The following is a 27,649-nucleotide window of genomic DNA, read 5'->3' as shown; positions in this document are numbered from 1 at the left end:
GAAGCTAGTAAAGGATTGCCTCATGCTTTGCACGTAGGTGCTGCTATCACTGCAAGCACCGTGGCAGAGATGGGGTTGTAGTAAATCACTGTCAGGACACTATGCCTTCTCTGGTGGGGCTGAGAGCTGCTGCCTCAGTGGTTCAGCAGTGGCAGGCTGTGGTTTTGGTGAAACAGGCTAGAGGGAGTCGTGATCCCATGAATTAGCAGTAGACTGATGTGTCACATGTAGCAAAGTCCATGTTGTGGTTTTCCTGTCTTTAGTTTTGAACAGTGTCCCATTGGTAGGCTTGCACGTTGTCAGGGGCTTTCAAGGCTGGCTGCACTGTCCTCTTTTTTCAAAGCTGTGTGCCAATTTAGTGTTCTTTATTAGTGAAACCTTAATATATTTTAAATTGATAAAATCTGATTTTGTGCCTGGTGAAGAACTATAATGAATTTTGGCTTTCCTTTGACACCAGAGGAACAGAATGTTCTGTGTGGAAAAAGTGAAATACCAATGATATGATTTATTATGCATTTTTCTTGTGAAATATAGGTTAGATTTACAGTCATTCATATTATAAAATAGGTTTTTTTAACCTTAAACATAGTGGTATTTGGACAACTTAGGAATAGTGTATAGAACTAACTTTTTTTTAGACTAAAATGTAAAGTTAAGTTTCAGTTTGCTCAATGTAATTTAAAATTATAGAGGATGATGCTTTTGATTTTTCTTCGCTCCTTGTGGAAATCGGTTGTGGTGAATATTTCCTTTGTTTGACACGTTTCTAGCAACGCTGTATATAAACAGGTTTATTCCATATGATAACTTGAGTTTAATGCATTGGTAAATAGGAACTAACTGCTTTTAATATTGGAAGATGTTAAGTAAATCTGAAGAATCGTACTGAGAGTGCAGACAAGGGTGTTCAACAATGCTAAGAAGGCACTTGGTTTTCATCAGAGTATTTGGCTGTTAACTCAGTCACTGGAAGGATAAAATCCTTTCCAAAAATCTTTGTGAGCCAGGGAAGTATTATGCACATTTACATAGAGAATTGAGGCACAGGATAGGTTAATTAACTTGTCAGTAGTTGTACAGGACATCTAACCTGGCTGGTATTAGAATGAAGGTTTCTTGTGACCCAAGTGAGTATACTTTCCGGGTGACCATCCTACCTTCCCTTTTCACATTTTTAATCTCCTCTCTCCTTTACCAGCTGTTCCAAAGTGCTGACACATAGAAAGAACTCTTATTCAAAAAAAAAACAAAAAAAGTTACACCTGTTTGGTTATCCTTTACATAGAAACAGAAATAACTTGCTTAGGTAATGTGGGATAAAATTTCTACAAAGGTTTTATGTTTCAGTTTCTTGACTGACCAGTGAAGGTGGAGGCACATTTTAGCACTTAAAATTGAAATTATTTCAGATGGAGGTCGCAAAATTTTGTTTCCAGAGAACTCAAACATGTTTCCAGATATTTCAAGAAATGGCATGACAAGGAAATAAGCAATTGATTTACTTGTCAAATGATCTGTAGGATGGTAAGAATTGTCAGGATTTCTTTTGAGAATTTTAAAGTCTTTTTAACTGCTTAGTTGTTGCAGTTCTGGACAACTGAAAATGGGCCTCTGGATCCAGTTACCTCAGCTCTATATCATGAGCTTCAGTGAGATGCTTTATGTCCCTTTTCTGTAGCTCCCTAAAATATCTTTGTTGCAGTACAGTTAACTTGCAGTTTTGTAACACTCTTCAACTTTGATGAATCTTACCACTGTCCTATGGGTTTGTTTGGGCCGATTGCCTAAACACTCGTGAACTGATTATTGCTACAAGGTATATGAATTCCTTTTAGCACTTTGAAATTTTACTGCAGGCTGTGCATATTCAAAATGGATTTATAAGGCCTCTTCAGATTGAGGTCACTATTTAATAGTTGTGAGTTACTTACTGCATACTTTAAAATGCAGATATTTTTATCTCATTAAATAACTTCTCCAGCTCGTTAATAGCATTAGGTTGAGGAGACTTGATACAGTATTTTTCCATGTAAAAAAAAAAAAAAATTTTCTTAAAATTCTCTTCATCTATGATGTTAAGACAGTTAATACATCAACTGTCAGATCCATATATCAATATGAATTGTAGTTAACATTTTACTATCACTGCATTTTAATTGTATCGGCATGTCATTTATTATATATTAATGCATAATAAGTGGTGGTAATTCTCCATGCTAATGTTCCAGCCAAGTTAGTTAAACTGTGACTCTCTGTCCTTAATCAAGCCTGAACTCAGCTCACTTTTGAAATAAACTGAGCTGCTTTCATTATAGCTTTCCTTTGCCTGAAGTGTTCGTGAGGCAGAAATTTTGCCTATGAATATCAATGATCAGAACTTTTCTTTTTAGTCTGTCTCATACTACATTATTTTTCCAATCTGAGCTGGTTTTGCTTTGGATTTGTTTGTACTGTGGGCTTCTCGCTTTTATAATATACTGCTTTCATAGTGCTAGGCTTTAAAAGCCTCCATAGCTTGGGGCTGGGGCCAGGAATTGCCATGCATGACTGAAAAAATATATTTCCTAGTATATTTTGGATGATTGAGAGACTGGCATTACCTTACTGTACCTTTCTTGGTTTTCCCCTCTGGTGAGCGGTCGTATCCTTTAAATCCCTGCCATTTCTTAAGGATCCTGGAACCAGACAGTCTTTGTCATATGTGTCATTATTGACTCCTTGGATAAAATGGCTTCAGAGCAGTGTACACATTAAGGAAAAGTTAAAAGGAAAAGTATTGTGGTCTCTCTTCAAGTGCAAGTACATTCTGGAGCCTGATGGATATGCTTAATGTTGTGATAGCTGTGTAGGTGTTCAGGAAAAAGGGTTATATCACAGAGCATCAAGTATTTGTTTTCCTTTGACCTCTTCTGGGTTAAGAAATTCACTTTATGAAAAAATTTATTTCATTATTTATGAAGTGTCTAAAGCACCTATACTACAGAGCAACCTAGAACACTTGAAAAAGAGACTGACATTAAATATTGCTTTTAATTGGAGTGAAAAAAGGTTACAAATTTCAGGTGTTTTAAGAAAAAAATAATCCCAATTGTACACTTTTAATATGTATGTGTGGCTTCATAATTATAAAAAGTATTTATTATCTGTATTTCTGAATAGCATTTCTCCACATAACTCACACTCTAGTAATAATAATACATGTCTACCATGGAAATCCTATCTTGTATTATATATGCTGTAGCCTGTGTTGCTATTTTTTTTCAGACACCACTTGTTAGGCTCAAACCTTCCATTCTTGAATTGAAAATAATTCTCTTGCGATCTTTGAAATGCAATTCAACAACTGAACAGAGTGAAACAGTTTCAAAAAATTAAAAATGCAACTGAGTGTTTAGAGGCAGTAGTTGTCTGTAACTACTTAAGCTTCTTATTTTTCAAAAGATGCGATTAACATCAAATGTTCCTCAGTATAAGAAGGCACGTCTCAAGGCAGGTATACACGGTTAATTTATCTACACATTCACATTTTTCATAGGGTTATTCTGGAATAATTTGTGGCATTTGTGATGAATGAAGCAAATGGTGCATGAGGCTTTCTTCCATCAAAGAAGAATTGTTTTGCTGATAATTAGATAAATATTTCAAATATCAGGATCTTGTGCCTTTAACTAGATAAAGAATGGTGTATGTTTCAAAACAAAACCAAGCAGCAGCACATGCAAATAAATACAAGCATGCCCCAAACACCTAATCAAGTTTTCTGAGAAAGAAAGGGGAAAAAAACCCAAAATACTTTTTATCTAGCCCCCACTGATTTATTCCAGTGATACAATTGAGTTATATCATTAGAGTGTTTCTTAAAATAATATAGTGCGCTGTGTTTTGGGGTTTTGTTGTAGTTTTAGTTTTCCTCTGTGAGGAAAGGTATCTCAGTTTGGGCTGCAGAATCCTATTCCTTGCTTGCTCTGCAGTTTTTCTTTGTTCCATGTACAGTGCAAAGTTTATATGTGTAGAACACAAATATATACCAAGTTACTCTTCTTGCTGTTGATGTAGGTAGAACAGCACACAGCTGAAGAAAATAAGCGCAGAAAAATTAGTGAGGAAAAAAAATTACATAGTAGTAGTAGCCATGATAAATACTTCTATTTTTGTAGTAGCATTTGACTGCTTATTGTTTTCTTGAAGTGTTTGTGCTTAGTCAAAATCACATTGGTCTCTTAACCTGTTAAGTGGTTGAAGGACTCTTTAGCAGGAATGTCTTTTGGAGTGTACTAAAACCAATTTTACAAACAACTGCAAGTTGGTTTTTTGGTGTTGGTTTTTTTAAATAAATGTGTACAATATAAATAAGTATTTTTGTGAAGCAATAGTTCAGTCCTTCTTGCATTAAAAATTAAGGATTGTGTGGTGCCAGGTTTTTTTAGTTTATTGCCACTGTATGGATAAATTTTGAGGTTTTATTACTTTTTTTCAGGTTGTAAAGCAAATAATAAAAGCTCAATACGTGGGTACTTGATACAGCAACAAGAAAGCAAAAAAAATTATCAGTAGCTGGGAGAAATAGCATGATGCAAATATTTACTCTTAATCAACATCTGAGAATAGAAGTTTGTTTAGAAATGCACTTACAAATGGCTTTGTATAATTTGCCTGCTGCATTTTTAATGAGCATTGTCAGCAGCCTTTCAACCAGCACAGTTATTTGTATCCTGATGGAGGTAAAAGCCAAGAAGTGACCAAAATGCTATGTTAAATGAGTGACAATATTATAAGGAAAATAATGGCAGTCAATTTATTCCCCCCCCCTTTTTTTTTAACAGTATGAATCGGATGAACAAGAAAAAAGTGCATATCAAGAGTATGATAGCGACAGTGATGTTCCTGAAGAGTTGAAAAGAGATTATGTGGATGAGCAGACAGGAGATGCCCCTGTGAAAAGGTGAGTAGACTGTGTGAGTCCTTGGTCTCATTTACATGCTTTTCATCTGAGTGCTCTAATTAGTTCATTTTCTGTTTAATCTATACGGCAATGGAATAATAATCAAATAATCTTTATGCTACCTGCACAGTTAGAAGGGCTGAGCACTTAGATCTCTGGAATGGGGAGAAACATTAAACTGCTCATCATTAGTGCAGAAAGAAACTTTGGAGAGCAAGATTTTGAAGGAGGATAAAGGCTCTCTGAAGCAGGTAGTGGAAAACTGATTAGCAAGCATTAGATGTTAACTGAAGGTTCTTCTACAACTGCTGTTGTGCATACATATAATTTCAGTTGTGTTAGAAGCAGTTGTTTGCAGACAAATGGCTTGAGGCTTGGGCTTCTGCTTTTGCAGAACAACAGTAAACTTTTACAGATAAAAAAATTAAATTCTTCTATAGCTTGAAGGTAGTCATTTGGAATTTTAAATTCTCTTTTTCTTTAAGAATATATATACACACACACATATATATACTTGAATATACATATTCTATTTTGATGAATATATATTTTATTTATGTATATTCATACAAACAAAAGCCAACTCTGTAGCGTTTAAAAGGATCTGAAATACAAATTTCTGTGTAGGACACTGTACTTCTTAGATATCCATTCAGACTTTGTGAAGCAGGCTAACATTATTTGTATGCAGAGGATTGCAGGAGAACTAGAAAGCCATCGTGGGTCAAAGCAGAGGCAGAGGAATGTTTTTTTTTATGAAATAACTCTTTAGGATAAAATATTATTAGCATGATTTTGTAAGATAAATCACATAAACTACTTCATTTCAAAGAAGTAATGGAGATACTGATAAAAATTACTTAATTGGAACAAACCACAGTCACTGTCCATAGCTCTGTGCTGTGAAATTGAAGCATTCTGAATTTTTGGAAGAATATCGTTTTAAGGTATGGCAGCTGGCAGAAGGTTTCTCTTATAGAATCATAGAGTATCTCAAGTTAGAGGGGATCCATAAGGATCATTGAGTCCAACTCCCTGCTTCTCACAGGACTACAAGTTACGAAAAATTTAATGTCTTTTTAGTTTCATCTTCCTCAAAATTGTTTCCATTTGCAGATAGTAATTTTCAGCTGTAGTTTACTGGTCTGCCCCTGTTTTGTTGTGACTGGTGTTGTTTTCATTTTCTTTACTTCATAAACTATGAACTTGAGTCAGAGTGGTTAAAATGATTGCTGAGGCCAGACAGAGGCCTGCAGAACTCAGGCCTTGGAGTACAACTCAGAAACTCCTTTCTCTAGCACAATTTTATGTAAATTAGGCCAGGCTTCTCTCTTTAAATGTTAGAATCCTAACCCAGTTATGCTTTGGCATAAATAAAATACTGCGCTGGAAGACATACTGTCCTGTGAAAGAAGAGGGGAGGAAGGATTTCTTTTCTACTAAATTTTATTTGTATGTCCTTCGATATAATAGGCAGTCACATTTGGTGTATTTTGTTTTGTTTTCTTTAAAGTGTTTCTCGAGAAACTCTGAGGAGCAGAAAGAGATCAGATTATAACCTCAATAAAGTGAATGCACCTATCCTAACAAACACTACACTGAATGTAATAAGGCTTGTTGGTACGTAGAACAATTGTTGTTTTTTATGTGTTTTTTATTTTAATGCAAACCTATGGATTATAGCAAATACGTTAAATGAATTTTAAGACTTTTAAAAATGTACCTAGTTGGGCTCTATTTCCACTCTTTGAAAATGTTAATAAGATAGAAATAAAGCACTAAACCAAAATATTTTTTAATTAAATAGACAAATTTGGTTATATCTTGTGAGTTATTTTTACTTTGAAAATTAATCTGCATGCATATATTGATTTTAACCAATAATGGTGGATTATTTGTCTAAAATATTGAATGCATAAAAACAGTGGAGATAGGAAGGAAATAGATTAATGTTTTATGTTGCTAATGTGTCTCGGTGGATTAAATGCTTCATTTTAAAGGAGTATAGTTACAAAAGTAAGACCTTAAAGATTGGGGGTTTTTTGCCCTTTCATTACTGAAATTCTCACACCCAGAATAACTATTTTTACTACATGGTAGACAGCTAGAAGAAAAGTGTCCTCCCATACTGGTAATTTCAGTAGTTGGAATGCATCCTAGTAATTCCCAGGGAGTTCAGGGACTCTCTATCCTTGGAGGTGATCAAGACATGACTGGACAAGGCCCTGATCAACCTCATCTCCTTAGACCTGCTCTGAGCAGGAGGTTGCACTAGATGACCCCTGGAGGTCCTTTCTAGCCACAAGTTTTCTATGAAAACACTCCCATCCAATTTTAGGTGTAATGGGATTGATTTTTTGTGATCGTGACTTCCATTTGATTATCTAGATAATTGTACGATAGCAATTTTCTGCTACTGACTTTCATTTTTATTTATAGAGAAGGGGAAGTAAGTACCTAAATTTATCAGGTTAGGCAGAAGAGAGAGGAATTCTGTACATGCTATATTAATGAAGTTTGTCTTCAATGTTTATGTGCTTGGAAATAATTGTGGTACTTCAGAGTAAGCTGTTTTTAAAAGAGACTACTCTGACACCTGGTTAGTACCTTTTGCTGTCTTAGAGGGCAGCATATAAATCAGAATTAATTTTCTAAACCTTTTTTGCAGGTTTTTTTCCTGTTGGAGCATCTACAGTATAGACCTGAAATAAGAATTGAGATTATTCTGTCATAACTTTTCTGGTATTGATCTGTGAGTTAGGTTGGAGAGATTTGTTTGCTACCTTCTAGTGTAAGGTTTTGCTCTAAGAAAATTTAGGACTGAATCTAGAAATCACACATGGCACTTTCATGCAAACCACTTGGTCTTCCCCCAGCCTCTGCCCCTGCCCCTCTGTCCTAACACAGTGTATGAGTAGGTGGAGCTGTAGTTCTAGTTTTCCAGTTTCACATAAGGAGTCTTTATATTTGTGGATTCTGGCCATAACCCCAAACTTAAATATTATTTTCAAAGGTCATATGTATGCTTTTCCCCCTTCTGGAATTATGTTTAATTTTCAATTTTTCTGCTATTGGCCGTGTTTTATATTGTTTCTGTAATGACTGATAATAGCGTTATTTAGAACATGGAATTGGAAAGGGACCTCCTGCAGCCCCTGCTACAGGAAGACATGTCATGTAGTACTGCCTGTAAATATGCTTGTTTTGAGCTCCAGCTTAAAAGTACTTCTGTTTTGTTCCCACCACTCTATCTAACAGGAATTCTATTCCAGAAGCCTTATCAACCTAATGGTTAAAAAAAAAAATAAAAAAAAAAATCCACCTATTTTCTGCCCACTTGATCTTATGCCAAAATAAACTTTTAGGTTTAACAGATTGTCTTGTTCTTTGATGCATACTGCTCTGCTGTCTTTACAGAAAGCAATCCTATTTCTTCTCAGTCTTTGATTTGCTAAACGAAATGTGCCAAGCTTTTGAGTATCCTCTGTCTTTATCTGCCAGAAGCTTAAGTCCCCTACTTTCTTACCAGTTCTTTTTCTGATCTTGTTATAGACTTACCAAAATCATGTGCAATACTTTGGATGAAATCTCACTGCATTGTGTCACTGTTGTATCGCAGCATCCTGGTCACAAGTTGCCTCCCTTTTGCACCTCTTTGGATTTCTCACAGCTTCCTTGTACTGGCAGTTCAGTCCATCTGTAGGGAGCTTGTACAGCCAGCAGGTCCTTCACTTTCCCATTTTTTTCCAAGGGATGAGCTTCTAGTTTATAGTAGAAAGATGCATGGTTTTAATTAATTGGTCCCCAAATGCATGGCTTTACTTTTTGTACTAGTGAATTTCATCCAGTTTTTACTACAGCAGTCATCAAGGTTCTCTAGTTCCTCCTGTACATTATGTCAAATCTTTTCTGTTTTGATAATGCCTCATTATTTTTTTCCATTATCACACTTTTCTTTTTGTGCCAGTCATTCATGAAAATATTAAAGAAGAGGCCGGTTGCTGGGAACTCCACTAGTAGCTTTTCCAGATACCTCCCTTTTCAACACACTCCCTTCTGTCTTCTCTTTTATTAAACCCTTACTCATTTAAAAAACTCTAGCTTCACTTGTTTACTGTGCAATCTTGTTAAATTAATGCTTTCACTAAATCCCAGATAGATGAAATGTACTGTGTCCTTTGTCTAGAAAGTCCTGTAGGTTCCCTGCTAAGCATATATATCTTAGTCTGGTACAGTTCACTTCTGGTAGATCCATGATTTGTTTTATCTTAATTTTGCCTCCGTATTTCAGCTTCTGTGACTTCCATACTTTCTTCAAAACTTGATCTGAAGTCCTGCATCTTACAAATTAAAGCAGTGGATCAATAGTTGCTTGGATGACTATTTTTGCTCTTGTTGAATATGTTTTTATTTGCTGTTTTTCAGTCGTAGCGGTACAACCCATGTCTTGACTGCTTATTGGACATACAGGTTATTGCACTGATTACCAGACTGGTGATTTCATGGCCATTTTTTATTATGTCCTGATTCCTTCGCTCCTGTAGCTTGACTGTTTTAAGGTCTTTTCCAGCTTATTCTCAGTGTGGCTGAAAGTGACCAGTTCAGTTCTATTAGTCACCGTGTTACCCTTGTTCTCACTTTTCTCACTGTCCGTATCATTGTCCCCAGTGAAATCCAAGGCAAACTATTAATTCTTGCTTTTGGGCTGTCTTGTTTGTCTACAATTTCTGTCCTGTCATGTCCCCCGAGTTTGGTTTGCTTTTGCTAGTCTTCTGTAATTGGAAAACTCCTGATTTTTACCATCTTTGGAGAATATAGTTTTGGCAAGACTTTTGGTACTTCTAGCTCTTAATGTAACTTCCTGAGTGAATAGGTCTGTGTTTCCCCTTTGTCCTTGTCCTAGTCATTCTTTGCTTCTGGTTTCTCTGCAGTTTCTCATGTTTCTAATACACAATGATCCCACCTCACTTTGACCTTAATTTGTATCTTTTTTGAGGAATCCCTACCATTTGATATCAAAAATGAAACAGGTTTTTTTGCACCATGTTTCTGTTAGACATAAACTGCGTATTACACCTCTCCCACAGAAGCTGAAAATGCCTTCATCTTTTGTTATGACTTTTGGCCTTAGCATACAAATATTTCATTCACTTCCTCCAGGCAGCATCCCCAGGGGCATCAGACACATTTCTTTAACTAATGGTTAATGACTACAGAAACAAGAAACAAATAAGATACCACTATTTAGCCAGACTATTGGATTTATTAGTTTTTCCTCCCTTCTTGTCTGCCCTCTTGTCTCTTGAATCATCCCTATTAAACGTGAAGATAAGCATGTTGTTGCTTGGCAGATTTGGCTGAGTGTGATGCTAGGTTGTAGGAGATCCAGGTATGATCCACTCCCCTGGATTTCCCCCCTGCAGACAGGAATGCTGTGGAGCGTGCCCATCTTTTAACAGCAGTCTCTGCTGATGCCGTGGAAGGCTCCGGTTAGTCTCGCACTGTCTCAGATTTTTGGCTAGGAAAATGCCATGGTACTTAACACTAATTTCAAGTAGTGTAACTGAGATGGTTGTCTAGAATCCCTTCATTATCAATGGAGAACTGTAGGTAACTCCAGAAGATGACAGAATTTGTTGGCTGTCCTGGATGTCTTTGCCTGCATGTCATCGCATAGATATCTTAACACTTGTCTTCTGGAGCTGCTTGCCCTCTGCACAGGACAGCTAGGCAACCAGTGTGGGCTAAGGGTCTAGTTTTTAGATAATGTTGGACAAAGTGAATTGCATATGCAAGACCAGCAGTGTGGCACCTCCAAAAAAGTAAGCAGGGGCCTAACGTAGTACCGGGGACACTATAGGTATGTCCTATCTACAGAAAGCCTGTACTCTTTTAAAGTTCTGTTCCTTGAAAATAAGGCTCTATTTTAAGAGACATTCGCTTTGGTGGCAGTAATGTGAGTACTTAAGCGGTTTTTGTCCCTGCTACATTTTGTCACTGATATTCCTGCCTCCTGTATGTTGTATCAGCGTGACTTTTGGTAGATCTAGATCAGCTCCCTCATCTTAGTTAAAAACAAATAATAAAGGAAACTAGGTTTAAAAAGGGAAGTCTGGAGTGAGATGAAGATGCAGCTTTAAATTGCCCAACGAAGTAACAGAAATTGTTACCTCACTTTTTAGGAACGTTGTGCAAGATGTAGTACTCACTGAATGGGTATAACAGTGCTCATAACCCATTTTGAACTGTTTCTGTGTGCTGTATGCTTTGTATGGAGGCTAGATGAATAAAACAAAGTGTAGCTTAATATTTATAAACTACATAAATGAGTTGCTACGTATAACTGAAGCGGGAGCTGCTATAACTTCGTTTAATTTGAATTTCAAGTGAACAGTTCAATTTATCTGGTTTTCCCTCAAGTTAATAAACCAGGTAATTATTTCTCTGTTTCCAGTATAAAGTAACCATTAGATTAATTTATAAGGTTATTTTTTTCCTATCAAGCCATTGCGTGTCGACTTAAAATGTAAAGGAAGAATCTACCTGTGTGTTGTGGTTTGACCCCAGCCAGCAACTAAGCACCACGCAGCCACTCCCCCCTCCCCCCTCCCAGTGGGATAGGGAGGAGAATCAGGGAAAAAAGTAAAACTTGTGGGTTGAGATAAGAACAGTTTAATAACTAAAGTAAAATAAAATACACTACTAACTAATAATAATAAAAAGATAATTATAATAATAATAGTAATGATAGTAATGAAAAGGAATATAACAAAAAAAAGAGAAATAAAACCTAAGAAAAGACAAGTGATGCATGATGCAATAGCTCATCACTCGCTGACCGATGCCTGAGCAGCGATCCGCCCCTCCCAGCCAACTCTCCCCCGTTTATATACTGAGCATGATGTTCCATGGTATGGAATACCCCTTTGGCTAGTTCGGGTCAGCTGTCCTGGCCATGCTCCCTCCCAGCTTCTTGCACACCTGCTTGCTGGCAGAGCATGGGAAACTGAAAAGTCCTTGACTTAGGATAAGCGCTACTTAGCAACAACTAAAACATCAGTGTGTTATCAACATTATTCTCACAGTAAATCCAAAACACAGCACTGGACCAGCTACTAAGAAGAAAATTAACTCTATCCCAGCCGAAACCAGGACACTATGTTAAATTTGTACGGAATATTTTGACCTAGGTCCTATACATCAACAAGAATAATTAATGACTATGCCATTGTATATATTGATTGGGTGATTTCTTATTTTAATTAATATCTTTCTGACTTAAGAAATAGTCTAGTGGGTATTTTTAGGTTGAGTTTTTTTAATGCCTCTTTTTGGCCTCATTTTTGCTTTTGTTGTGAATGTTTTTTTGGGGAAGAAACTCTTAGATTTTGCTTGCTTTAAAACCCATTAACTTTTAAGAAAATAATAATGGTGGTGACAAATCTCACGGCAGAAATCTTGTAGCTGAAGTAAGTGATTGGTCACATAGCGTAGAATCTCAGGGGACTTAAAAAAACCTAAATCATACAGTCTTTCAAAATGATATAATTACAATGGGCTTTTCACTTTTTCCTTCAAAGTGACGTTTTAGATCCTAATGTATGTCATAGGAAGCTGCATGTTTGGAATTTTGAGACTCCCTAGGAAATGATTTTACTAATGACCACAGATATACTAAAACTCAAATATATATTATTCAGGAGGTTGTGTATTTATGTACCTTTTTAGTTTTAGTGATCAGTTTTATATAGATTAGTCTGATAGAGAGTACTCTCTACTTACTGTCTTTAAGGACAAAAGAAGGGCTGGAAATAATACTTCAAAAGAAACCTGGCAAATGTTCAGCAGTTTTAGCTATTAACGGAGAGGCTCTAGAAAGTCAAGCTACTTTGAGCTGCTGAAACTCTAAGTGATGTTTTCAAGTATTTCTGGAAGTTTCTAGCACAGTGTGGATTTGGGCTGTTAGTGCTGTTTGGAAATGTTCTCATACACCCCTTTTTCACCCAAAATAGGAACTTTAGTGCAACTAGGTAACAGTGTATAGAAGTTAAAAGTTGGCGTCCTGTTACAGAGAGCAACTAGGAGGAAATGTTCTTGGAACAGTTGTTGTGTCAAGATGCTGAGTGATGTAGTAATAGAGAAATGTTCTTGGCATCAGAAGATTTTTATGGGGACAATACTTGGGCAGTGTACAGTGTATAGCCCTTTGGAAAAGCATAAGATACTGCCTGAGAGATTACCTTGAATATTCATGCCAGCTGCACAGATATTTGGAAATCTAACTGTCCAGAATGTGACACATCACTCTTGTATCGTGTATGCATTGCAGGCAAGTTTAAAAATGTGTTTATCACAGAGTAAGTGGAAAAAATCAGCCTGTGGCAATACAGAATATTCAGATAGCACATATAAAGGTGACAGCTCCTTTGATTAGGGTACCATCCTTTCCCAAACATCCAAAAATTTCCACATTGGGCTGTGCTGGAATTGGCTGCATTTGGTTTTCCCTTTTGGAAGACAAATAGAATTTTGTAAGTCTGCTTTTCAGTTTGTTCATAATGCTGTGGGTCAAAACATTACTAATTAAGCATAGAATTAACAGTTGGGCTAAACGGCCAAATATTAATTATTGCAAGCTGTGTCAGATCTCCAAAAATAACAACATATATGCTTGTGTGTGTTAGCAAACTGGGGCACAGATGCATAGTATTCAAGCAGGGAGTCTAAGCTAGATAGAAACCTGGAAAGTAGCAATGTCAGGTTGTTGCTTGATTCTTACCATAATGCTGTATCATCTTACCAAGTATGTAGCTGTATCGTGTATTTGTCAAATTAATGTTATCTTTACTGGCCTACACAAGTAATTGCTTAAAAAAATTCAAATAACTCCTCCTGATATTAAAAGCTAATTTTGTTTCTTTGTAATTCAATTTCTCTGCTTAAAACATTTTCTGTATCGATCAGTAAATTACTTTGCTGGGCACAGCATTAACTTGAAAAACAGTGTTGTTGACTACAGGAAGAAGAAATTATTTTAGCACCCTTATGTAATTGTTTCCAACCTGTCACATCAAAACATGTCTGGAACATGACAATTTGTTAAATGGTCTGCTATATCCTACATGCTGGGTGGACTGCATTTATGTTTTGGTTCAAAAATTGCTGTCTCTTACTATAATAATCCAAAGCTTATTATATATTTTTTACGTTTTTTAGACGCTAATAGGGCAAGCAGTATGTCATTTTTGAGCTAGCCAGCAGGAAATGTAGGGTCTCTGCAATATCAAGGTTTTCATTAAGTACACCTCTTGTATGACCCTATGAAAAGAGCCATGCCCTGTGCTGGAAAACAAAATAACTAAAAACTATAGGCCCTGTGAACTAGACCTGTAGGGAAAAATTTCTTTCTAAGTCCAAGTCCAATGATCAGTTTGACTCGGCTAACATATAGATGAAGGTCCTGAGGTTTTTTGGTTTTTTAAATTTTTTTAATTTTTGTTTTCCCAAGTCAAATGTGCAACAACAGAGAACAGGAAGGAAGAGAAGGAATTCTTTTTCTCCCTGGATGTGCCAGGGTCCCGGCATCCTCCTTTTCTGTCAGTCTGTCCCTCTTGAAACATTTCAAACGTACATCTTAAAACTATTTGGGTTTCTTACCCCAGGATAAAAAGGAAGGAGAGCAGGAAATGCTATGTTGCAACACATTATTCCTAGAGTTGTTGGGTGAAATCCAATCTTGGGCATATAATTTTTATACTGTGCTTTTCTATTGCTTTAAAAATATCTATATGTGCATATATAAACACACACTAATGCATAAAATGTTCAGTGGCTCTGTATATCATTTGCCAGAGACTACTTTAGGGGATTATTATTTTTTGCCTAAATGAAGCTGAAACTTGTAGAGGATCCCGAAAGTTGTATATTTTGAATTTGGCACCAGAAGGCCAAGAATGGTTCAAGACATTTTGATATGGATTAACATCCACATTTGGAGAAGTCTTGAGGCATTTGTGCTGTCTTAGTCATCATATTTAGCTTTGTTTTTAAACCTCCCAATCTCTAAAGTATTATGAAGTTGTTCTTAATCAATATTCAAGGCTAAATAATAAACTTTGTAAAGCTGGTTTTGAATTTGTCAAACTCAGCACTGTCTTTGTAGCACTTGTGCTGAGGAAACTGATCTTCTGTATTTAATTTTTAAGGGAAATACATGCAGATGATGAATATTCTGAAACCAATTGCATTTGATGTGATCCACTTCATGTCCCAGCTCTTCGATTACTATCTGTATGCAGTCTATACGTTTTTTGGCCGAAATGACACGGTAGGTAGAAACATTATTCATTTCCAAGTATCACTGTACGCACAGAATGAGACTACAGAGGAGATCTCTTTGCTTAAAATACCACCTAATATGTAATCCTCAGAAAAATTAGTGGCAACAGAATGGATTTGAATGCAGGAGTAAGAAAAGGCTGATTAGATCAGCAATAAGGGGAATAAGTACTGGGAGCATCATTATCACTGGGACATGAATCCTATTGTGTTTTGAATAGATTCTGTACTCTTTTTCCAGCAGTATTTTGAAAGGGAGGAAAGACAACATGAAATACCTAAAAGTAGTGGCAGAAAGTGGGGAGCAAAGGAGCAGTCTGCAGAAGGAGGGTGGTGGTTTGGAGCCTAGAGAGTATGAGGTCATTTAATTTTCCTATATGTATTTCTCTAACTTAGATAAGAATGGCAAAAGGAAGAGGAGAAGGGGGCCATGAAAGTTAAGTAGTAACTCAGGTTTAGGAGGTTTGAAATACACTTTTTCAGATCTAGTATTCTTCTGTCAAATGAATTGCATTAATGAAAACAAGGGGTTTTTTGAGTGATCTTGTAGTTGAAATAAATGCTTGTTGGCAATGTCTGTACACGACATAGATCAACTTTCAACAGAATTGTCTTAAAGCATTTATGAAAAGCTGCGTGTAAAAACAATTTTCTTCTCTCTTGGCCCCTAAATTACTCCACAAGTAATAATATAGTGGGGTTCCAAATTCATCATCATCTGTTGGCAAATTGTAATGGATTTTCAGACTCAACATATGGTTCTAAATGGTTTTGAGCTGTTCTCTTTGGCAGGACAAATGTATTTGCAGTTGGTGTTTAGAAGATGGGTGGATTTTTGGTTGTGTTTTTGTTTGTTTGTTTTTTGTTAAGATAATTGATTTCCATTGGCTTAGTCAGCTGCTGTGGTATTCACATTGTGTTGCATTTATTTTTTTGCACCTCCCGTTTTGTGTTTTTAAAGCCCATACCAGGTTCCTCACTCTCTGCTTCTAACAGAGAACAGCACAGTGCTAGGCAGGTAAACATTATAGCAGATGGGTGGTAAAATTGTGATGTTTTTGTAGCGTGCCTAATTTTTGTTTTGACAGATGATTTTCCATGGGAAACATAATGCTTACAAAGGGTCTATGAATGCAATAAACCCTCTTGTAATGTTGCTTAAATGTCCTCTCTCCTTATAGTGTTTATAAACCTTTAGAAAGTAGAGATGGGTGATGGTATGTGATTTAGACCACTGAGAGCGTTCCTGTTTTATTTTTATTTACAAAATAGCATCAAATAGGATTCTTAAAAGTATGCTGATAATTTCCTTAAATGGTTGAAATTCTTTGTGAATATTGTGTTTATGTTGTATGTGTGAGTTAGTACACACATAAGGAGAGTGATTAATTGTACAGAGTTCATTGCCAGTTCAGTGAAAACCAAAGATGTAAAATATACACATTGAGTTCTATGTCCAGTCATGATGCTAAGTCATTGCTGTTTTCAGACCTCTTTAGAATGATTATCCTATGTAGTCAGTATTTGGCTTCCTTCACTGCCAAAAGTTGCCCACTGTTGTAACCAGAATTGCTCTTTCAAAACCTTTTTAATTTGTGGGATGCAAGTTAAGGCTGCCTTTCCTTCTTATCTCAAATTGTGGAACAACCTAACAAAGGAGTTGCTTATATTGAATATCTACTCACTAAAGTGTAAGACATTCATGAACATGCCACAGAATAGTCTTCCTTAGTAGAATAAATTTGAGGTGAGTTTTCATTTTTTTTGACAAGACATTATAATAATTTGTAAACCAACGGCCATTCTTATGGAAAACGCTTTTTTTTTTTTTTAAACTAGAAGGGGTTATGTAGAATTAATGATGAGTAAAATTATTCTGTAAATTGTCTAATGCTCTGCTTACTAGCCTTACTAGGTCATCAGTTTGTGGAATTTAAATATCTACCATTTTGCATATAGAAATAGCAAAAACTTCCATGAAGCGAAGCAGTTGTACTAATGAGTGACATGTTCTGTGTGAAGTCATGAGGTTCTGTCCTTGTGGAAAAATGCTGAGCAACAGTCTTTTGGGGGTTTTTTTGTTTTTTGTTTGTTTGTTTGTTGTCCCCCCCCCATATGGATGTACAATTCTGACTTCAGACTGAACTAGTTGCCTGATAAATCTTGATATGTAATGTTTTATGGAAATTTAAGTTTGTCTTTACATTCCTTTTCATTCAGATATGTTTCAAATGTGAAATTGCCATTTTTTTAGAAAGAAATATATCATTATAGAATAAGTAAGTGAAAGTTACTGATAACTATTGAAAGTTAGTAATAGAAAGGCAGAAAGAGAAAGAATTAGTGGCAGATTGTGTGATGTGGAGTTTTGATGGTACAGGTGCAGATTTCTTAAATTTAACGGCTGAAACTTGCAAATACATTTTTTAATATATATTTTTTTTTTTTTTCCTTTAAGTGGGGTAGTTTTTCTGTTTGCTTTTACCTTAACAGGGAGAATAGCCAGTCTTGAATTTGCAGTCCTTATGGCCCTATCTTGAAAAACTACTATATGACGTTAAGGAGGAAAAGAAGATAATTTGGAGAATTAAGGTTGTGTTTCTTAAAGGGAAAAAAGTTATTTTCTTTTTTACCCGTATACCTGCAAAATCAAAGGCAGTTCAGAACTGATATTTCTACAGTAAAAATGTGAAGAAAAATACAAATTATTTTTGTAAAAAAGCTTACTTCACCTGCGGAAAAACAAAGACATGAACACTTCTTTTTATCAAACGTGGACACTAGGATAGTGATTTATGTCTCCTAGATCAGGTTCCAGACTTCAGCAGAGTGTATTTCCAGTGGGAATTCAGCTCAGATGTAAATTTTCACTAAATATATAGGAGGATTGGGGCAGATGGACATCTTAAGTCAGCAACGTTAGATGCAGTAAATGGGGACCTAAATTATACTGTTTTGTATTTAAAAGGAGAGGAGGAGATGACTGAACTCAAGATGAACTCGAGGAGGAGATGAACTCGCACACTTCCTTCCCTGATTTAGTGCACTGAAAGGAAGTCTAATAATACAGTGTACAACAGTGCTCTAAGTATTGTTCAGTAAATTGCTTTTTGGTGTGAATCACATACCAGAACTATATTCAAATACTTCCAGATTCTTGATATAAATGTGTGTTTCTTAGCTGTCCCATTTCGACTTCCTTTGTTGTGTTAGTTTGTTCTTTGTTTTTTTTAATTGAAAGTAGAAGATAAGTAGCTGCAATAATTATGCATGTCGAATCAGACCCTCAGCTGGTATAATTCATTGCACTTACCAGGAAATCAGTGTAGCTATATTGATTTATCCCAGCTGAACATCTGCCCCATAACACTTCTGAGCCGTGAACATGAAGATGGCACATTTCTCAGGTAGATCTTTATAAGCATTAAGTAATAATGACTGTTTTATAAAGATCAATGGATATAATTTTACATATGCAAGTTAGATATTTAATAAGGAATTTGAAGACATTTTATAGCTTGAGAGAGAAGTTAAGACCATTTGGCTTGGGTGTGGTGTGCATGCAAGTCTTGGTGGGGGCATCGTGATGCACCATTCTGGGCTCATCACCCAAATGAGAAAACCTGAAGTCCTGCATCTAAATACAGTATTATAACAATAAAGGATACTGGTTGGTTGTTGGTATGAACAGTAAGCTGTCATCTTCATGAAAGGTACTTGGGCCGTTCTTCACACCAGTGCAGTGTTGAGTGCCGTGACCTCTGTTGATTTTCTTTTCATTTTGTATGGTTGTGATTACGTGCTAAAATTTTAATATAAGTAAATTGTAGCTAGTGTTTACAAACTGAAGTTTTGCTGTATCACCGTAAAGTTTAAACCAATTAGTTTTCCTTTCCCAACTTAAATAGAATGTATTTCTTCCAGTTTGAATCAACAGGACTGGGCCTCAGTAGCAGCAGATTACGCACCACACTGAACAGAATCCAGGAGAGTCTGATTGATCTGGTAAGTACCTGGATTTTGTTAAGGCTCAGTGGAATAGAGGTCTGTGTAGGAAATTTAGGAATTGTATTTCATCGTGGCTTTCTGATTTTTATCTCTCTTCATATTCAGTGTCTGTAATGACAAAGGCTTAGTTTCATGGCGTATCATGAAGTAGACATCATTATTGTAGGAAATCACTTATTTCTAATATGCAACAAAACTAATATAATAGCTTTTGCTAAATGTAACAACAAAATTATGTATTTAAATCTTACAATGTATTACGGTTCATGTAATAGAGACGTTCCACTATTATCCTTATTAAATGAGACGTTTTATTAAAAAAACGGCAAAACAACACAATAGATGACTCATTTTTCTTCAGTAAAAGAATAGCAAAACAGTAAGCCATCCTGAAGACCATTCACCTTACAAGATAATAGAAGTAGTATACAAGTCCTTCGTTAAGTCTTTTCTGAATTGTGGGGAACTTTCCCTGACGTATTTTATAGATTATATCCCGTTAGTCACTTCATGAGTTATTGTCAAAATGTGAAAAGTAAGTATGGTGTTCTTGTCACACTGGTAGTAGATAACTGTCCTTCACATCATGTTACAAAGGGTAAACCCGAGACTTCAGGTAGATTTTGTGGATTCCACTGAGCAGCAGAGTTTATAAAGAAATATTGCTAAGAACTATGCAAAAATGGAAATTTGAACTTCTTTTTTTCCACCTAAATATAAAACCCTTGAAATGTTATGAAGAAGTTTCCTAAGAGTATCGTAAATGGCTTGTATAGTAGTTAATACAGTGGGTGCTGCAGGAAGGATTTATTTTCTAAGGCTTCTGTCTTAGAAAGAAGTAGAAGACAGATGCTCTACTCCGACTTTCACAAGGATTTGACACTCTACAGAATTGTACTTTACGCGTTTTTAATTTCTTGAAGTATTACACCGAATCCTAAACTGTTCTTTCAGAGAAGCTTCTTAAAGGATTTTGGGGCCATTTCTTATGGAGTCAGTAGAGGGAGCATAAGATAACTAATAATCCCAGGCCTCTATAAAACAGAAAAAGGCTAGTCATATTAATATTCATCTCAAAGGCAGTGTATTCAGAAAGAAAAATTAATTCTAGGAAGATCTTGCAAACGAATCAGTTAAAGATTATGGAAAAATAGCAAGTTATGGAATGAATTTTTTAAACTTACTCTGTATTCACAGTCCCTGACAGTGCTTTACAGCCTTGAAATTTTTTTATCAGTCAAGATAATTTTTAAAAAATCATTTCTAGGACTAAATTGGAAAAATAACAGCACTTCTTTTTCTTCCTCAGTCATTTAACAGTGCTGTTACAGATAATGTTAGTGTCAGTTGAAATTAATAGCTATGTTCCAGGTAAGATTTGAAAGGAGGAAGAAATCTTAGCTAACTGCTATTAACTTAAAGGCATTCCATGAGGTTTATTAATATCTTATGAACTTATGCTGGTCTTATACTATAAATGGAAATTTTTCACTTTTTGATTCATGAGGAAAAAAAAAGTCTTCTGGGTATTTTTATTGTTTGCTTATTTTTAATCTCAGTTTTCACAAACTCTTAATCTTTAGTGTGTCATAAAATGGGTATTTCTCATGATTGTATGGACTGTTCTGGACTGCTGTCAAAATTCTCCTCTCTTATCTTAGATTATTGTAAATTGCTTTCTGAAAATACTCATGTTTGTGTTCTGGGGTTCAGTCTCATGGCCTGTTGGGAATTTTTGGGTTTTTTTGCATTGTCTTCTATTCATGGTAACTTTATTAAGGGCTGTCATTTCTGTCGCATTTTGGTTCCTGATGGCAGTATCTTTCAATATCTTATTTTCATAAAGATAGTCTGAATCTGATAGTTCTGAATCTGTGACTAAGGCTCTGCCAGAATTGCATGTAGATCAGAATAGTTCCTCTAATCTGTCAGTACCTGTGAAGGTTGAGCTCTATGATCTATGTCAAGACTCTTTAGTAATTTAGACTGGATCATTTCCTAGCTGTCCTCTTGGACTTGAGATACCAAGTGGATGAAGGCCTATTTACTCTATATTTATTGTCAGGAGGTAGAGGAATAATTGGAGGGTTTAGAGGCCATCTCCTCCAGCTTTTTGTAGACTTTCTGTAATTTCTGTTTGGGATTGAATTAGTGCTATCTAGTTTATACCAGATACCTTTTTAAGATGCTACTTTTATTATTGTTCAGCTGAATTTTAAGCTTCCTTTGTGAAGGAAAAAGCAAAGTGGAAGGGGGGTTCCACTTCTAGCAAGGTAAAGCTGAGCTGCACTTAACATTCTTTCTTGCATCTTTGTAGCATCATCAGTATGAAGAGTATGGAGGTCGATTGGAGGCATTCCCTGTAGCTTCTTATGGAGCTACTCTATTCTAAGTTTATACTTCCCTATTATTACAGTGCAAGAAGTGTCTGCCCTTTTAATATATACTGTACTTATAGTATACTAGCCATACTTGAGAAAGAAGCACTATCCTGGTTTTCATTTGAACCACTGAGAAACAAAGAGCTGTGTTTCTGACTCATGGCCACTGAGCGAAAAGGCTGCAGCAGTTTAAAGCGCTTCCTCTCCCCTTCCCGGCATCCCTCCTCGTGCATCACATACCCCCTGCTTCTGCTGGAGGGTCCTTGTCCCCTCTAAGCAGTACTCAACTATAGCCGAATCACTTCTCCACTGGTTTGCAATCTAAGACTTCATAGCAAAGCCAACTGTACTTTATAAACTGCAGCAAGTCCCCCTGCAGTTTCAATTAATGTTTTAGACTGTGAACAGGAAATAGCTGAGATATGAACATGTGTTCAGTCGTGTTAACTTCACCACAGGGCAATAATATGACACCTCATCTGTGACACACATTATTCAATGTCCGTATGCTGCTCCTACACTGATATAATAATAAACGTTATAGTAAACAAAAAACCCCAAACAATAACCACCAAACCTCACCACTTCAGTTGGAAGTAAAAGTGCCCCTCAAAATGTGTTTGTAATTTGGATGGTTTTTTAATCTGGATGTTTTGTCTGATGTAATCAGAATGACAATGATGAAGGGACTTAACTCTTTACAAGATTGGGCAAGCAAGTTCTTTAGGCGCTACTACTTCAAATATGCTTCCTATTTAAAACTGTTATAAATATACCAATAATGAGGTTTTGTCCAGCTATGGCTTTTGTTAATCTCTGCACTGCTAATATTGATACTGGTTTAAGTATGGTCTGAAATTTCTTTTGATATATAAATGAAATAGGTTTAGTTAAAAAATAAATAAAAGTGGCCTACTGATTAGCGAAACTGTCTTTATTTGCTTTCTTATAGTAAGTTATGTGGAAGTGTGCTGGGAGCTTATAGTGATTGAGTAACCAGTTTTCTGTGTCTAAGCTACTTGTCTTTGCCTTAAGGAAATACTTGTAGGCTAACTCAAAAGTATAAAAAATACAAGCACTTTGTTTGTTTTAAAGTAGATTAGGGTGCAGTTTCATTTCTGAGAGGTAAGAGAACAGTATGACTTTCAAAAATTTGTTTGGCTGCTTTGTACTGAACTTCATATGTGTATCTGAACTTCATATTCAGGCCTTTCCACAGCTAGTACAAAATAGCTTCAGTACAGATTTCTGCTATGCAGCAGCTTCAGAGCTAGTAATTTGGATCCTCCAGAAACAGCACTCTATAAGCTCTATTTCATTCATACCAGCAGGATGTATTAAAAGGAAAACCCAGAAAGGGAAGAGTGAAAAGGGGAGGAAGAAGCGCTGTTGCTTCAGCCTTGCTTATAATGCTAAGGTGCAGTTTTGATTAGGCCAAACACATCGAAACAAGTGCCTGTTTCTAAGATGCCTACATCTCCTCACTGTCAGTTCCCCTGAGTGGGTTATGTAGAGATACCTACACACATTCGGTCCTTGTGTTTGTTATTTCTAACAGGAATGTGTTTTCGCAACAGTAATGATGTTCATATTAGTCCACTGAGACCAGTAAGCCCCCAGGTAGGTACAAGGCATCAATCAGACTGATGTAATGTATGATAATTGGTGATTCGGAAGGGAAATTTCTGCTTCTGATTCCTTGCTTTATCTGTCTCTAAGCAGCTTCCTTATCTTCACAAAATGCAACTTAGTCATGGTACTGCCATTACCTAGGTGTTGTTTCTGAATGTCCTCTGTATGCAAATAGCTGCCTTGAGTGATGCTGCTGCTTCCAAAAGTGAGATTTTTGGGGCAAACAACCATGGAATACTCATAAATATTTCATTGCAAACTGGCTTGCTCAAGTAAAGCTGAGATTTAGAATGAAGTTTGTTAGAGTTATTGTGCCTTACAGCAGTACAAAATAAATCACTGCGGTCAAGTATATAAGCATTGCAATGCAATGTATAGAAGAGTAGATGGAAGGAATCACTGGTATAAAGAAGTATTGGTTAATGTATTTTCGATTCTGTCTTTACTTTAGCTTTTGGGCTCTTTCCCCATAAAGTATATATATCTTTTGGCAGAGACAGTAATTTAGAGATTGATGGTGCAGAGATGGAAAATGTAGATTTTTCAGCTGTACAAATACGATAAGGAATAATGGGAGGAACAATTTTTTTCTTCATGCCTGACTTTCCAACCCATTTTGGCTTTGACCCTTTGATGCTGTGGAAAGGTATGGTTCAGTTATGTTAGTCCCAGTTCTGGAAACAAACAATTCAGTTTTACTTAAAATGTCACAGCACAGTCCTGCATTACTTAGTGTGGACAGTACCCATTACGGACATGTACCCCATTAAGTCCTGGTTTGGCATACCAATGGCAAGTTCTGGAGAGTCTAGGCTGTGGAATTTGTTATTTGACATGATAGTACCTGGCACAGGATGCTGCCCCTCAAAGACATAGCTGAACTCCTCACTGAAATGGTAGCTGTGAGCTGTGATTCTTGGTGGGGTTTTGTTTGGCCGAAGATAATTTCTGCAACTTTTGCAATCCTTGCTTGGTCTCCTGCTCCTCCAAAGGAAAAAAAAGGCTGAAGGAAAAAAAAGGAAAATATAATTTGTGGGTTTTTCTCTTCCTTTCTTTGAAAAGATTTGTACAACACACATAATGACAATGTTTAAGGTGTTGTGTGAATTGCTTGTCAAGGGAAGAGAACTCTGTATACAAAAGAAAGTTCTGACATGACAAGCACTTTGAAAATATGCTAGGATTTCTGCAGCTGTTTTGCTTCCTCACATTATTCATTTAGAGCTCTTCATATAAGTTTTGTTTGTTTGTTTGACTGTGTTACCCAAGTAGACTGGAATGATTTACTGAAGTTTTCTTGCTTACTTCTTTGAATAAATTTTCTGGGTTTTGGCAATTGCTTTGTCTCTCTTTGGGCAGTCACTGAGCCATCTCATTTTAGTCACTTCAGACTCTTCTTGCTGGGCACCCAAATCTTGGGCTGATTCCTAGTGCCAGAGGAGTGCAGGTGTCCACAGAGTCGCAGCTGAGCACCTGGGAACCGGCAGCAGCTCCTCCTGAAAAATCTTTCTTTGGATAAAAAAAATGCTGCAGTAAAAATGTGTGCGACCAGACCAGATTGGCTTACATGTTTTTTGTAAGGTAGTGGTTCAGGTTCCCAAGGGTGTGGCCGTGGGTGTGCTTTTCTGCAGAGGCTTATTTGGTATTTATTTTTTTAAAGCATAATTAATGACTCATTTTCTCAGTTGTCTATCAGCACACAGTGATTCCTGATAGAGGCCTTGTTGCGTTAGGTTAGACAAGATAGTAAATAAACTTGCTAACTTTTGGTAATTTTTTATGCAAAAAGTCTGCCATTTAACTTCAAACACTAAGAAATAAATGAAATGCAGAGATCCCAGAAGTTTCTACGCAAATTTTACTGAAGTCTGTTACTGAAGTCAGTGGGACTGACCCAACTGAGGTTTGGGACATGCTTGTTTTGTGACAAAGAGCATGGAGGATCCACAGTCTTGAAACTGGAAACCTCATGCCTACCCCAAGGCAATGCTGATCAACTCAGTCCTGGGGCCGGTGCGAAGCGCATGCATTGTTAAGTGTTGGCAAGCTTGGGGATCACTTGCATGGCACTTCATAATGCTATAAAGGTGTCACTTGCCTGCAAAGGATTGTAAATAAATAGAAAATTAATAGCATGGTTTCTCAAGATGGTTTGTTGCTTGGTTTTTAATGATCTGCTCTCTTAAAGTGTGTTGAGTGGTGGTCATTGTAGTAGCTTACATTGTTTACATTTGATTTAGTTTCCTAAGGGCTGAGTCAAGATTGCCTGCTTTGTAACCTTTGTGCCCCTCAGCAAGAAAATACTAATCTTTCAACTTAAAACGTAGTAGTAGTAGTAGTATTGAAAAGTACCATTTTTAAACCTTAACACATTTACTTCATATTCAGAAAGCACTGTTACCCTTGAATGCAATGTGCTTTTACAATTGGCTTTACCTGTCATTTTCAGCATCAAGTTTCAAGAACTCTTAGGGATGTGTAAGTTTAAGGGGGAGGGGAAAAAGCCTGTTGCTTTCAGTACATTTCTTCTAATAAAAAATTATTGTATATTAAGCAACTACTTGGAGTTAGTTGAGCTATTTTCAGGCAGCCTTTGAATACAATAAGGGCTTATGCTTTCTTTGATCAGTGTTTATTTTCTTGTACTCTATGCTCATGATACTACAGAAACTATCAATTACAGTTTCATAAACAGAGATGATAGAGCTATCCTGTCTTAGGTAAACATCTGGGGTCAGTCTGCTTTTCTTTCTCCATCAGTACACATCAAGTTCTTGGTCACAGTGTCGGTATGTTAGAGCTGTTTGACTGCCAGAACCTTTTCACATAGTCTGATTTTTTTTTTTTTTCCATGCCTTTCAAACACCACTTATTCCTTTAAGATCAAGATTTTTTCAGTAGCATTTAGAGGTATTGCCATTTGCTCATAGCAGAATCAAAACTAAAATTGTTCCTATTGTGTATGTATATTATATCAAAACAATTCTAAAGCTAAAGTCTAATGCAAATAGGTCTGTGTGATCTGCAGAACTTTGTGCGCTGGGGACAAGTTGTGGGATTTACTGGTTTTTGTTTCAAGTTAATGAAAGTGGATGATTATAATTAACTGTCAACTATCTCCACCATAAATGGCAGATAATCAGTTATTTTGGTCATAAGTTCTGTTGGATAACTGAAATAAATACATGTTTGTGAGCTCACGATGAGGTCAGGCCCCTTAAAAATGTCTCTCTTGCAAATTGCATGTCAAACTTTGGACTTAGATAATTAGCTTAGGTAGTTTATACTTCTGATTTAGATAATTACTTTATAGTCTCTTCTTCCCGCTAAGATGGAAGGCTTAACAGATATTTGCCACTGGGTTCAGCCAAACTATTGAAATGAAAATGTTCTCTTGTTACAGAAGACATTTTTTGGGGGAAGAGATTGAAGGATAGGCTTGTTCCTTACACGGATAGATTTTTTTTTTTTTTTTTTTTTTTCCTATTCATTGAAGAATTCTTCTTGGGAGTAAACAATTAAATGCTAAAGTAAAATACCCAACAATCAAACAATATCGCGCTCACACTTATTTGATATCTGTTATTTGCTCATACATTCCTTTCTGTTGTAAAAACACTTTCCAGATGAAATTTAATTCAAAGATACATATTGCATAAAGATACTTCCCAAAGCACACACTATAGCTCATACTACTGTTATTAGCAACCCTTAAACAGGTAAAGCAGTCATAAGCCTGCTTTAATACTTCTGCATCCTGATGTTGTCAGGCCTTTATAGCAAAGCAGCCTTTATAAATAATTGCTAGTTGTGTGTGCTAATCATGTGTAGCATTGGAAAACTCAGTTCTTTTCCTATGACTGTATGAAGGAGTTAGACTAAGACTAGAGAAAACTGAGTAAATGCGACCCACTGTAAGGTGTCTGCACACAATGCTGGTTAATCTGTATTGCTGTACCTGCTACAGTTGATTTGGTTATTGTTCAGATAAGTTTGGTGCTTTTGATGAAAATTTTTTTTTTTTTTTTTTTTTTTTTTTAGTTACTGTGGGTTTTTTCCTGGCAAGGAAGGAGAAAAGTATCTTGTAGTTTGCAGTAGTGCCATGTGTACCTTAAAATTATTTTATCAAATCTGTATTTTGCCCAGTTTGCTTACAAGGATATTACGTAGGCTGTAATATGTCTTAGATATATCACAATTCTGCTCTGTCATCAAGACCTGCTACTCTGACGCAGAGGAAAGCTAAGCAAGTTTGTTCTGCTTTGGTGTTGGTGTCTGACACTTGATGCTGGGTGCTACAATATGTTCTCAGTGTAACTTGACATTTCTTGAAATTAAAGTTGGG

At 36.3% G+C, this 27,649-nt stretch overlaps 1 protein-coding gene across 1 annotated transcript in view; it reads left to right on the top strand.

Annotated features, from left to right (window-relative positions):
- Window positions 1–27,649, top strand: part of VPS50 (VPS50 subunit of EARP/GARPII complex) — a 97,786-nt gene that overhangs the window by 55,376 nt on the left and 14,761 nt on the right. Inside the window, exons 19-22 of the mRNA XM_050891692.1 lie at window positions 4,827–4,945; window positions 6,459–6,565; window positions 15,151–15,272; window positions 19,208–19,288. Of these exons, the coding sequence (XP_050747649.1) occupies window positions 4,827–4,945; window positions 6,459–6,565; window positions 15,151–15,272; window positions 19,208–19,288 (429 nt within the window). The remainder of the gene's footprint in view (window positions 1–4,826; window positions 4,946–6,458; window positions 6,566–15,150; window positions 15,273–19,207; window positions 19,289–27,649) is intronic.

The sequence above is a fragment of the Gymnogyps californianus genome, chromosome 2 (genome assembly GCF_018139145.2).
Source record: "Gymnogyps californianus isolate 813 chromosome 2, ASM1813914v2, whole genome shotgun sequence".
NCBI lineage: Eukaryota > Metazoa > Chordata > Aves > Accipitriformes > Cathartidae > Gymnogyps > Gymnogyps californianus.
The sequence above is the reverse complement of the archived record's forward strand: the minus strand, read 5'-3'. Positions and strand labels throughout refer to the sequence as shown.